The 12,851-nt window shown below is 56.6% G+C and overlaps 1 protein-coding gene across 7 annotated transcripts in view; it reads right to left on the bottom strand.

Moving 5' to 3' along the window:
- The window catches only part of SDK1 (sidekick cell adhesion molecule 1), a 1,057,379-nt gene that overhangs the window by 69,501 nt on the left and 975,027 nt on the right, over window positions 1-12,851 (bottom strand). For all 7 annotated transcript variants that reach the window (XM_077140486.1, XM_077140483.1, XM_077140481.1 and 4 more), the window contains 3 exons: window positions 9,365-9,435; window positions 1,969-2,104; window positions 1,024-1,083 (listed from right to left, as the gene is read on the bottom strand). In XM_077140486.1, coding sequence (XP_076996601.1) covers window positions 1,024-1,083; window positions 1,969-2,104; window positions 9,365-9,435 — 267 coding nt within the window. The remainder of the gene's footprint in view (window positions 1-1,023; window positions 1,084-1,968; window positions 2,105-9,364; window positions 9,436-12,851) is intronic.

The raw sequence follows: 12,851 nt of genomic DNA, 5'->3' as shown, positions 1-12,851 counted from the left end.
CCGCATGTTTGAGCCTCAGGTTCTCAGTAAAAAGCATCTGACCTATGGCTGGAGCCGCGCTGCCTTGTAAGTAACACACAGGAAACGGCTCCCTGGGTTTGCACTGCCCCTGCGTGTGGGTTTCAGCAAAGGGAGCCATGTGGCTGAGTCCAGAGGAGCAGCCCACGGGGATGTGTGGGCCGGAGGAGGAGCCCAGGGGACGCGTGTGGGCCGCCATGGTGTGGGCGCGCGGACTCCGGGCATCCCTGCTCTCATTTCTCACAGTTTGTGGTGGAAGGGCGGGAGTGGCCCCTGCGAGAACGTGGGCACCTCCTAACTCCTGCCCTTGCCTGCGGCTGCAGGGAGCTTTGTGAGGCACCTGGCCCGGCAGGCATTCAGCAGACCTGGTCGGGGGCACGGAGCGAGTGGGAGAATGAGTGCGTGGGGGCGGACTCCATGTTCAAAAAGGCAAACGACTTAAGGGCTGTGTTAGGAAGCTGTGCAGAGAAGAAACACTATGGTGTGGATCCAGCCGTCCAGCAGGGAGTGACCCTCCACGGGTGGAGGCCAAGGTGGGGTGGGAGGGGACCTGCTAAGTTCCCCGAGTCAGGTCCCGGAGAGTCCAGTTGCTGGGCCCCTGCCTCCCTCCCTTCGGGAACCCTTTTTGTAAATCCAGCCAAGCTCTCCGCATTGATGTGAATGAAATTTGGGTGGCCCTCCTAGCATTTGAAATCCGTCCCTAGCCAGAAAGAAAAGGGAAAGCCATATGATTTGATTAAACTCAAAAGGAGCCAGAGGCTGGTTTATTGTCCTTCCTTTCTGTCCCAAACCACAAAGACCTGATGACAGTAAATCCCTTCCCGGCATCTGTTTCCAGAAGTTTCCTTTCCTGCCTCCCTGATGGCTTTGGCATGGTGGAAACGCACAGTCTGAGAGGAGGAATGCCAGGAAGCAGAGCCATTAATCCAAGCTAGTTTCCAGGGGGCCTGCGGGGAGGCCGCCGCGGTGCAGCCACAGCTCCTGCCAAAGGCGCGGGGCACTTACGCGTTATTTCATAGGACGTCCTCTCCGAGCTGCTGTCCACTGTCTTGAAGCTGCTTTGGGCTATGAGGGTAAGCAAAGCAGAAGCCAGTTACTGGGCAGTGGTGAGTGCGGGAGGACAGTGACTGCGAAGGACGCTGACAGAGGTGGGGTGAGGTCCCACCAGGCCCCCAAAGGGGTAGCCTCATGCCCCCATGTCGCTTCCCATCAGCCGGTGCCCAGACACAAACACATCTGCCCAGGCAGCAGCTGGCCTCGCATTTGGAGCTGCGCCTGTCCCACGCACCACATGGAGCACAGGGTGATTCGGCAGAACAGCACAAAACAACCTGGAGATGAAAATCAGGCTTCTCTGATGCTCTATAGCAGGTGAGTTTACTCGGGGAAAATCCTGGTCCAGAGAAAATCAGCCAGCTACCAAACTGGGTGTGTTTGCTACAGGTATGTAAATATGTGTAAAGACCACTGCATCCCATCGCTGGTGGGCTGAGTGGGCCACTCTCTCCCTCTGCCCCCATGCCTGGAGGTCATGGGGCAAAAGGATGTCCTGTACCACCGTTTGTGGGGTGCCAGGAGGTGATACCACTATGACCTCCTTCCACGGGGCAGGGAGGGCAGCCTGCGGGCAGGAGCGGCTGCAGGGCCAGAAGGAGGCTGAGCACAGGATCGGCCCTGGGTGAAGCGGCCCTGGGACCCCATACTGCACCCCTGCCGGGACTGCGGGGAGCTGCCCGGAGACCACTCTGTGGGTGCTGCTCCTTCTCGGGGCTCATGGCCTGCCCATCACTGTGCCCAAGCCCACCCTGCTGGGCAGCTGGGTGGAAAGACTGTCCACTGGCCGTGAGTGCTTTGCGGGCAGAGCTGCTCCCTCCCCGCGCGTGCAGTAGGTGCCAGCCGACCCCCTGGGGCTTTGGCTGGACACACCAGACCAGAGAGGACGCTGCTCACCTGTCAGCTCGGCTCTGAGAGCTGAAGGGTTCTTAACTGTCTTGGCCTCGGGGTCTGAGCCCGCCTCAGACCCCAGCTCCCGGTAGTAGATCCTGTAACCCACGAGGAGGCCGTTCAGGCTTTCGTCCCTGGGAGGCTGTGGAGATACCAGGCCCAGAGTGAGCAATTAATGAGCCAGATGCCGGAGCCAGGCCCTGGTGCAAGCAGGTTTCGCATTGTTTAAAAGAGAAAGGTGCGGCTGTCAGATTCCTGGAGACAATGCAAGGGGACGCCCTGGAGGCAGGACACAGCTCTGGAGCTGCTTTCTAGGTTTTCTGAAGTCTCAGGGAAAGGGAGCCCTGTGCACGCTGGGTGTGCAAGGAGGCTGCCTGCTGCTGGCCCTGAGTCGTCCTTGGCTGGCCCCACCTGGATGCGCTCATTCCCTGGCCTGGTCCAGCGGGAACCCCTGACCTCTCTGCTTGCCGGGTCACACCTGCCCTGCCCTGACTTGGACCTAAGGCTGAAAGTCCCTCGCTCCCCACCCCACCCCGGGGCCTGCTGGCGGGTTAATGGGAGCTGTAAGTGCCCGGCTGACATCACCCCTTTCAGCTCTTAGAAACCTGAGAGGCAAGAAGGACAGGTTGGACAGAATGCTGAGGTTTAGGGAGTGTCCCAGAGAGAGAATTTGGCCATGAGTCCATGTGACTCCATGCCCCATACAAATCCACTCTGGCCATGAGTCCATGTGACTCCATGCCCCATACAAATCCACTCTGGGACGTGGCTGCCTGTCCCTCCAGGCCCAGCCCACCTCGATCTTGCTTCCATGGGCTTCTGTCGATCAGTTGGGTTGGGAATATACTTCCACTCAGGTGACAGTTCTGACCTAGAGGAAGGGGCCTTTCCTTCCCCCAGGCCTCCAGTCATGCCCCTAGAGCCACAGCGCCCGCCCAGGAGTAAGGGCCCTGCGACCATGGCCTCTCCTCTGGGATCCCAGAATCAGCAGAGGACAAGAGCCACCCATGTCGTGCCCAGACACACAGAGAGGAGCATGCCCTGGCTGCAGGGACCACAGCCTTGCCCAAAGACCCGACACAGGTGGAATTCCCACCACCACCTACAGGACACTGCCAGCACCCTCTCCTCATTCCTGAGAAGAGTCCGCAGCTCTGTGATTCAAGAGCCCCTGGCCACGCACACCCTCGTGACTTACTTCTCACCATCTTAACCCAAGGACCAAAAGGATGTGACAATTCAGATAAATCCCTATTTTAACTTGTGCTACTCACAATCACAAACTTAGGAATCAAACAATAGCTTCTGCTTTCCAAACTCTCAAACAGAATAGCTTGGTTCGCAAAGGATGCTGGCACCACTGCCCCTGCAAAGCTGCACACTCACAAGTGTGCACTCAGAAGGTGCCCACTCACACGGGGCACACTCACACAATGCACACTCACACAGTGTCCACTCACAAGGTGCCCACTCACACAGGGCACACTCACACGATGCACACTCACACAGTGTCCACTCACACAGTGCACACTCACACAGTACACACTCACACAGTGTCCATTCACATGGTGCCTGCTCACAAGGTGCACACTCACACGGTGTCCTCTCACAAGGTGCACACTCACGTGGTGCCCACTCACAAGGTGCACACTCACATGGTGCACACTCACACAGTGTACAATCACACGGTGCACACCCACAGTATACAATCACACGGTGCACACTCACATGGTGCCCACTTACGAGGTGCACACTCACACGGTGCCCACTCACAATGTGTCCACTCACACGGTGCTGACTCACATGGTGCCCACTCACACCGTGCACACTCACACAGTACACACTTATGCAGTGCCCACTCACATGGTACCCACTCACATGGTGCCTGCACTCAAGGTGCACACTCACACGGTGTCCTCTCACAAGGTGCACACTCACGTGGTACCCACTCAGTACCACTCACACGGTGCACACTCACACAGTGCACAATCACATGGTGCCCACTCACACGGTGCACACTCATGTGGTGCCCACTCAGTACCCACTCACACGGTGTCCTCTTACCAGGTGCACACTCACACAGTACCCACTCACGTGGTGCACACTCACACAGTGCACACTCACAGGGTGCCTGCTCACAAGGTGCACACTCATATGCTGCCCATTCACCAGGTGCACCTGCCACGTTCCACCCAGTCCTGCCACGCCCATGAGGGCCCCTGAGCAATTCACAACGTGCCGGGAGGTGGATCAGGGGCTGCGGCAAACACAGCTCCCGGGGTCAGCGGCCACGAGTGGGGATGCGAGACTGAGGGGAGGGGCCAGAGGTAACTGTAGGAGCCCGCAGAGGTTCTACCCCGAAGGAGCCTGTGGAGGCTGGAGAGGAGGCCCTGTTCCAGCCTTCCCCCCACCGGCTCCCCCAAGGGGCCCGGCCTTGCCCCTCACCTCTCAGGAGGCCCGTCCTCCTTGTTCTTCCCCCCTCGCCCCTCTAGGCGACCCAGCCTTTGGGGTCTTCCCCAGCCCACCCCCCTCTTCCTTCTGCTGTGCCAGATGATAAAACTAAGGTGCCTCCTTCCAGATCATCTGCTTTTTAACAGGGGGCTTGTGAAAACCGAAAAGCACCCAGGACCACTAAGAGCCTGCTGATGCTGTCTGTGATGTGACAGGCATTGCAGTGGCCTGTCCAGGGGGCCAAGGCCCTGTGGGCATCTGCCCCTCCAACAGCCAACCTGGAACCAGGCTCAGCACTCAGCTGGTCAGCGTGGCCTTCCCCAAATCCCGCTCAGCCCTCAGCACGTGCTGGGGCCTGCTGCACCCCAGGCCTAGACCCAGTGCTGTGAGGGTGCTACAGGGTAGAGAAAGGAACAGGACACAGACTCCGCCCTGCACTCCAGCACCTCATGCCAAATCAGAAATCTCACATGCAGTGTGAGCAGGGTGGATTCTTGGAGAACAGGTCTGGGAGCAAAGGGAGTGTTCTGTTTGGAGCCCCTTAGCACTCTCAAGACCACCTAAGAGACTCCTGTGCTCCCAGCAAAGGCCTGCAAGGTCCGGCCACCATCCTGAGCTCACTCAGCAGGCAGCAGCAGAGCTGGGGTCTGACCCAGAGCTCGAGCTCTCCCATGGCCTCCTGCACCTTCCATGTGTTGCATGGAGTTGTCTGGGCCCCTCCCTCTAAGGAGCCCACCTTCCTGGTACTGACAGGGAGCCCAGCTCTTCCAGGAACAGGGGCATGGGTAACCAAATGCCCTCTCCTTTTGGCCCAGGTAGGCTCTGCCCTGGATGCTTTTTACTTTTCAAAAGCCCCCTATTGAAAAGCAGATGACCTGGTAGGAAGCACCTTGGTTTTATCATCTGGCACAGCAGGAAGGAAGAGGGGAGTGGGCTGGGGAAGACCTGAAGGCCGGGCCCCCTGGAAGGTGGGGGGTAAGGAGGTGGAGGCTGGGCCTCCTGGGCAGCAGCTTGAGGTTGTGGCGGAGACAGGGCACCTCCAAGGGGCTGCTTTCCCTCCTGTTGTGCAGGGCTCCAGCCAAGATGACCCCCTACAGCCGCGGCCTCCTATTTGCTTGGGTAGGGGGCTGCCAGGGCAGCACTACCTCTGCCCATGGACAGACAGGGCTGGGCCTTAAACAGCAGGCCCAGGTCAAGGGCCCGGACACAGTGGGGCTGGTTCCCGAATCCAAATCGTGTGCTCTACCCTCCCCCTTGGCATCTGCGCCCTTAGGTTACACTCCCACAACCTCCATCTCCTGCCCTTCCTGGTGTGGGGAGTAAGGATCCCCTCTGATCCTAAGGGGTCAAGTCCAATGGTTGAGCAAGACATAGGCAGCCCTCGAGCCTCTGGCTCCAGCTGCCTCCCTGGCACACGGCAGCACCTGCAGTGGCTTCACACCCCCAAGCCTTTGCCGGCTGGGCTGGTGCCAGGAAGGCCCTTCGCCCTGGGCAAGGCCTGGCACCTCTCTGCCTCCCTCTGGCCAGGGTTCTAGACATCCCCCATGAACGAAAGGTCTCTGAGGTCCAGAATCTGTCTGACCTGCTCTGGGCTTTGACAGCCGTCGCAGGTGCCAGCACTCTGTGGGTGACGTCTGGGTGCAGAGAGAAAGAAACACTCCCCAAGGTGGGCTCTGAAGAGCCTCTGACGCCTCTCCCCTCACCGCCAAGGCTACCGGAACATTCCTTGAGGAAGGCGCCTAGTGCAGCAGCGAGGCTTGTCCTCTGCCAGGAGCTGGGCTTGTGCTTTTTCTTTAGCAAGAGAATGTCCACTTGTGGAGAAGTCAGCCGCAATGCCAGGGGACACGCTTCTGAGTGTCAGGTGGCACGAGCCACTGGAAGCTTTAGAACAGCCAGATTAAATGTGATCAATTCAGAAATATTAATTCCTATTATGAGCTGTACTTGGGTGAACACAATGATGCCACCAGCTAGCATGTGTTTTTGAAACCTCCAGCTTTCAAACAGAAATGGTCCCCGTGAAAAGCGAAGATCGATTGCCCTACTGGGAAGAATCAAACCTGACAGACTACCATGGAGGACGAATTTAAAGGGGTTGGCAACTTTGAAATTACAGCCGGGGTTTGCATTTTAAACCAATTACCAAAAAAAAAGGTTTACAGGTGAAGCATTTCATTTGGAATGCAAATCTATATTTAAACATAGCTTCTTTGTTCTGTTCACTCTGATTCAGTAAATTACTCATAATCTTAATTATATGCCCATCGCCTGGCAGTGGAAGGCATTTATTTCCACAATCCGTCCTATTGACCAGCCCCTGCTCTGGGCTTCTCACAATGAGTTTGTTCTGCTCGGCCCTGAAGGGGGACAGCTGGTGGACGCGGGTGCCAAGTTCCTTCAGTGCCCGAGGCCACTTCCTGGGCTGCCCACTGCAGCGGGGAGTGCCGGGAGCCCTGCCCGGGAGCCCTGGAGGAGACGGCAGCTCTGGGAGCAGGGCCTCGTGGGACGCGGCCACCCGGTGCTGGCAAGTCCACGCCACGTCCCACAGGAAAGGAGACGTGCTGGTGGGATGCGCATGGCACGGGGACCGTCTTCTTTGGGTTGGCTGTTTCAGTGGAGGGTGGGGGGAGCTTGAGCTTCTATTTTGTTTGTTTCCCCCCAGAGACCCGGATCGAAGTTGATGTGCAGCTCGGACTAGGAAGCGAATGGGCTTCGGATACCAGACTTGGCCGACAGCTTCTGGCCTGTTTTTACAGAAGCAGAACTCGGAGCTGGGGTGGAGGAGGTATGGATGCTGTCACCATTGCCCAGTGGCAAAGGGGGCGGCTGAAGACCTGAGCAGGCCCTGACCCCGGAGCTCCGACACGAGGTGGGGGGTGGCTTCCCCGAGGCCAGATGGCGGGAGCCAGCTGACCTGTCCTGGGGCCTGGCCCTCCCCACCCCCTGCTGCTCAGGTAAAGCTGGAGGCTGCAGAAGGCCAGGCAGTCAGGCGCCAGTTTCACATTTTGGAAATGTCTTTTGAGCACCTTTAAAGGCCTTTATTTCCTCCCCAAAGCTGTCACCTAGCAAGAGAAGAGGGGTGAAGGTGTGTCCCATAGCCCTATATCAGCTCCTGAGGGAGGTCACATGCCCCCAGCACCCCACCCCCAGCCCCTATGCAGGCGAGACCAAGTTACACTAGGCTAAGCCACGTGAAATTACCACCTGCCCCTGACCAAGTCAGATTTCAAATGATTCAACTCAAGACCTCCCGATGCTACCAAGTCACGGCATAACCAGGGAAAGCACAGCCCTGTAGCCGTCCCCAGCTTGCCGCTTACAAAGGGCTTTCCCATTTGACTCTCTGACCCTGGCCTTCTTTCCCCAGCACCTGCCCAGCTGCCCCAGCACCCATGAGCTTCACACCTCCTGCAGGGCACTCGACCCTGCTCTCGGGGCCTGGGGACGGCCTCCAGAAGACGAATCCCGGCCTGCTGCACAGCCTCCCTGCTTGTCCTTCCCGTTCACAGGCAGCTCCTCTCCGCCCTCTGCCGCATGCAAGAACAGTGCCCATGGTCAACGGGCACAGCCAACTCTCCAAGTACCACCTCCAGGCCACTGTCCCACTCCCTTTCTTGGCAAGCTCGCCCACCCTGAAGACCTTCGGGTTCCCTCACCCCTGGTGCCTTTCCCCAGGCACCTCTCAGGCCCCAGCACCTGGGCCCCAGCACTCTGCCCCTGGCCCACCTAGTCCCCCAGGACCTCGGCCCCCTTCTGGCCCCAGGAAGGATTCCTGTCGTAGGTCTGTCCTGCCTACTCAGCGGGGCCCAGCCCTGGGGAAACGTCATATCTGCCTCAACCTGGGCTGAGCGTCTCCCCATCAGCCGCCAGCTTGCTTTCCCTGGGGTTCAGCAGCCTCCTTGGCAGGCGTGTCCTTGGGGCACCTCACTGCTGAAATGAGCCAGAAGGGGAACTGAGGCTAAGAGCAGGCAGCGGGCCTTTTCAGAGCCACGTTAGGGCAGCGTTTAACAGGCCCACCCAGGAACGTGCCTTTGCTTACAGGTTAGAGACCCAGACTTTGTGAGGCTACATGTCGCCTGGTTGATGCTTTACCTAGTTGCAAATGGTTCCACAGAAATGAAAACTCCAAACGTTGTGGCTTTTTTGGCCTGTAGGACAGTAACCAGTCTTGTCTGTGTGGGAGACTGAACTACGTGCCCCAGCAGAGACTTAGCCCATGTCAGTAGGTCAGTGTAAACCCACTGCAAATAGGACTTCTTAAAGACGTTCATTTTATGTACAGTGAAGCCTGACTGAATCACAGCAGGCCTTCATCCCCACGGCTGGAGACCTTCACTGGCAGAAGAAAGTCAGATGCCGTCAGTGAGGGAAGGTCCCAGCAAGGCCAGCAGCCAGAGGTCAGCGGGAACCGGAGGCGCAGACACAAAGTGAAAGAGAGAGACCACCAGGCCTCAGGAGAAGGAAGCCAGGGAACCCCAAGGACCACGGCAAGCCAGCGCCAGAAAGCTACAGACTCTGGGCAGAAAGCAAGGCCCTGCCGACGCCTGGCTTTGGACTCTTATCCTCCAAACCAGGAGACAATCAAGTCCTGCTGCCATACACTCCAGCATGGGGCACTTGCCACAGCAGCTCTGGCAAACTAAGACAGCATGCAACATAAAACGTTCCTCCAACACCCTCCAGCGAATGCGTGTAAATGATCAATTCCTCAGATGCTCTTTGAACCAGCCTCACCATCCTGCCTGCTCCATCCGCACATTTTTCACCTTTTGGAAATTTACTTTGATATCATTTTCCCTTCAAGTGTGCAAGGCCATTAGGGTGTTTCCTTTGTTTTGCTCTCACACACTTAACACAGCCCAGGCTTGGGGCCAGTGTCCTGTCTCTATGGCCAAGAGCAAGGGCACGAGCACCTGGCATCTCATGACACCATGACTCCCCTGGCACCTACCTGCCACTGGACCAGGACGGAGGAAGTGGTGTGCGGCGTCACGGAGACAAAGCCTGGAGGCTCTCCCGGGACTGCGAGCCAAAGAGAAGAGAGCGAGCGTCAGGATGGTTCTGTTCGTCTCCGCGGCCTTCCAGGGCCAGCTCACCCCCGCTGCCAACGAGGAGGAGCGGCCAGGGCCAGTCCCCAGAGGACGCGGGATGCTAACACGCGAGCATCAAGCCCACTCCCTTTCTTCCAGGGTGCTACCCTTCACTCCGCCCCTTCTAGGGTCTTCGCAGGACCCACTTCACAACCTGCGCTGAGGATATAAGTGAGAAGTTAGGGCTTAGGGCGTGATGATGTCCACCGAGTCACAGGTCCTTCTGACTTTGTGGGATATTAGAGTAGACAGGGAATACCTGAAATCTCTGAACTGTCACCCAGCTGCCTTGACTGTGATGATGACTGTACAATACATAGCCTTTATCTTGTGATTGTAGAAATCTAGTGACTGGCCTCCACTTGTGCCCTCTTATCCTGTTTTTCAACTTTAGAGTCTAATGATCACCAAAGACAGCACCTAATGTTTATTGATGAAGGGCCTTGGGTCAGCCCAGGACTAACCACCCCAATTCAGAGCTACCTTCTAGATGAGCCAGAGCTAACCAAAGTGGGCCCACATGGCATGCACAGAAGCTTAGACTTTAGCCTGTAAGTGACCAATACCTCATTATAACACTAAAAATCATGCCCACCATCATATTATGGCCACCATTTTCTTGCATGTAGCTCTCTGACTAAGCATGTCTTCATTCTACACCTGCTCAATAATTAGACAGTCTCTAACCTCATCATCTTGGGCCATTGGGCTCCTTACCCTAAAACCTGCCCATCTTTTGAGACTATAAACCATTAGAATTGCTGCAGCTCAGGGAGAGAGTTTTAGGCCTTCTGATCTGCTCTGCACTGAGCAATAAGCTTTCTTTGAAACCTGGGGTCTCAGGAATTGGTCATTTGAGCACCTGGGGCAGGAGCCCACCACTCTCGATCACAGCAGGAACAGGTTCCACTCCTAACATGGGTGACAACAGGGTAACATCCCGGACCTGACAGCCACGGAGAGACCCAGAGCAGACACACACGTGAGCTCTGCCCGGCCAGGGTGGGCTCTGAGAGCCAGGGCTCAAGGCAGTGGGGGGCCCGGAAGCCAGACCTCGCGATCCTCCAGCACCTGGATCTTCTCGGGGCCCTACCCTCCCAGGAGGGGCCTGCACTTCAGGGCCCTCAGATCAGAGTCACTTCTAAAGGGACAGATGTCCAAGCCAGGCCACGCTGCTCTTGGTTTTAAAACCTAATGTGACTGTCAGTGGGGGAGGCTGACCCCTGGCAAGGCCCGTAGCTGGCCCTGACCACAGCTTGGCTCTGGCCTCTGGAGGGGCCGTGTTTGTCTGGCCTCTGGCCATTAATCACATCTGGGAGGCCTTCTCTGACCTCTTCCCTACCCCCGCTGCTCCCGCTGACTCTCCCGTGGTGCTATCTTAGGAAACAGACCTGACCTTGCTAATGTCTTCCCCACAGTGAGAGCCCAGACGCATACACCCGGTTTGATGCACAGTCAGTGAACTGAAGACTGGTGGTGCTCTCCCAGCCCACCCCCACCTGGGCCTGGCAGGCTCGCTGCACTTCCCACCCACGGCTCCGGCCGGGGGCCACCTCCTGGATTCTCTCTGGACCGGCCAGCCCTGGCCCTGCTCGGGCCCCAGCACCTTGTTCCTGCCACATCAGCCACCTGCCAGCTCCCCAGTGCTGCTCTCTGCTGGGGTCTCTGGTCTGGCCCCCTGTGCCTCCTGCTGGTCCAGCTTCAGTAATGGGGGCTCTACCCAGCTCTCCTGAGACCTGATCACACTAGACTGCAGTTACAGAGGGACCTAAATACCCAGAGGCTGGGAGGGTGTGCAGGGGCTGAATCAGCATTATCAGAAAAGATTTATGGTGAGCCTCCCCTAGTCCCTATGCCAAGGGGCCTCCCAGCCCAGCCAGGGTCCCGCAGCCTCAGGACTCTGTCTCTGTCTGTGAATCTCTAACTGATAGCCAGACAGGACGCAATGCAAATGAAATGCAAATCCATTGCAAAGAGATATTGCAAATCTCAGAACTGGAAGACGACTGGATAGGTGCACAAAAGAAATGATTTCAATATCAAAGGACTGAGAAGGGCCTGTGGGAAGCCTGGAGAGGCCCTTGAATATCTTTTCAGAAGTGGCCCTTTTGATTGCACGGTGTAAGGAAGGGCAAAAGCAGGCTGTTGGAGATTTCCTCAGCAATGTCACAACAACGAAATCAGCTGTATTTCGTTGTATTTTTTCCTTTATTCTAAGAATTAGCGCTTTGTTGTAAAATATTGCCTCCATTTTGTTATTGTAACATTTAAAGAAATGCATTTGCCTATTTTGGTTTCATATTTTGGTTTCAATAGACTCTTCTCTTATGGTTTAGTGGGGAATTGACCCCCCTTTTTAAATGAGTTCATTTAAAAGACCTTTCTGGTTTCAAGAAGACTCCATATCCGAATGCCCCCAGGTTTTGCATCCACCCTTGTTTGCTGCCCCTCCTCCTCAGTTGGAAGTCTCTGGGTCTCCTACATTCGGGCATCGCCAGGGCCCAGCGGTACCTGTGGGGCTCCCATCTTTGTGTTGCCTTCAACCGTACATGGGGTAGATTCTCCCCAAGCTTCTGCCTGCTTCTCTCCTCCCAGTGCTTTCTCCTCCCATAATGGACTCCCGGGATCAGTACTCAGGAGAGTTCGGGTGAGCAAGCAGGCACTGCATATAAGACCATCCCTGTTTCTCACGGCCCTCACTGCACTCGGCAGCACTGGAAGTGTGGCTGTGTGCAGCACAATCACCTCTGCGTGTTGCAGAAACGCCGAGGTAGTCTTAGCCATGACCCCATTGCAGGTCCTTTCGGTCACCTGGGGGAGAAACAAAACTTCCAGTTTCCAGAGGGGGCACGCTGAAGACGTGAGGTCGCCAGGTGAGCCAGCTGGCAACTGGCTTATTTAAAGTGTTCTACTCGTGTGCTGCATGGAAGATAGCGCCTTGGTTGCTTTAGGACAGGGGAGGCTCGAGGATTATTATAAAGTGCCTCTGGACAAGCTAAGTGCTGGGGTGCCAGCCGTGATACGAGCTGCAGCCATGTGCTTCGTGGTGCCAACCCTGCTTTTCCATCCTGAAAGCCTGGCCATCACCAGCTGGGCGTGCAGACTGAAGCTGTCTCCAGGCTCACTTCCTGCCTGCAGGATCGGGTCACACAAAATTATAATGACTCTTCAGGCCCAACTCTCCCAAGGCAGAAGAGAATGGGTACAAAAGCCCACCTGGCAGCTCTCAGCCAGCTCTCTTTCCATCACTTAATTGTGCTGTTGTCAAAGAGAGTGGCTCGTGAGTGAGGAAAATTGGAGAAACCTTTTAAAACTCAGCTACCCTTTGGCACTTACTTCAAACGAGTC

This window comes from Tamandua tetradactyla, chromosome 23 (assembly GCF_023851605.1).
Source record: "Tamandua tetradactyla isolate mTamTet1 chromosome 23, mTamTet1.pri, whole genome shotgun sequence".
In the NCBI taxonomy this organism is placed as follows: Eukaryota; Metazoa; Chordata; class Mammalia; order Pilosa; family Myrmecophagidae; genus Tamandua; species Tamandua tetradactyla.
This window is presented reverse-complemented; position numbering and strand designations above follow the sequence as displayed.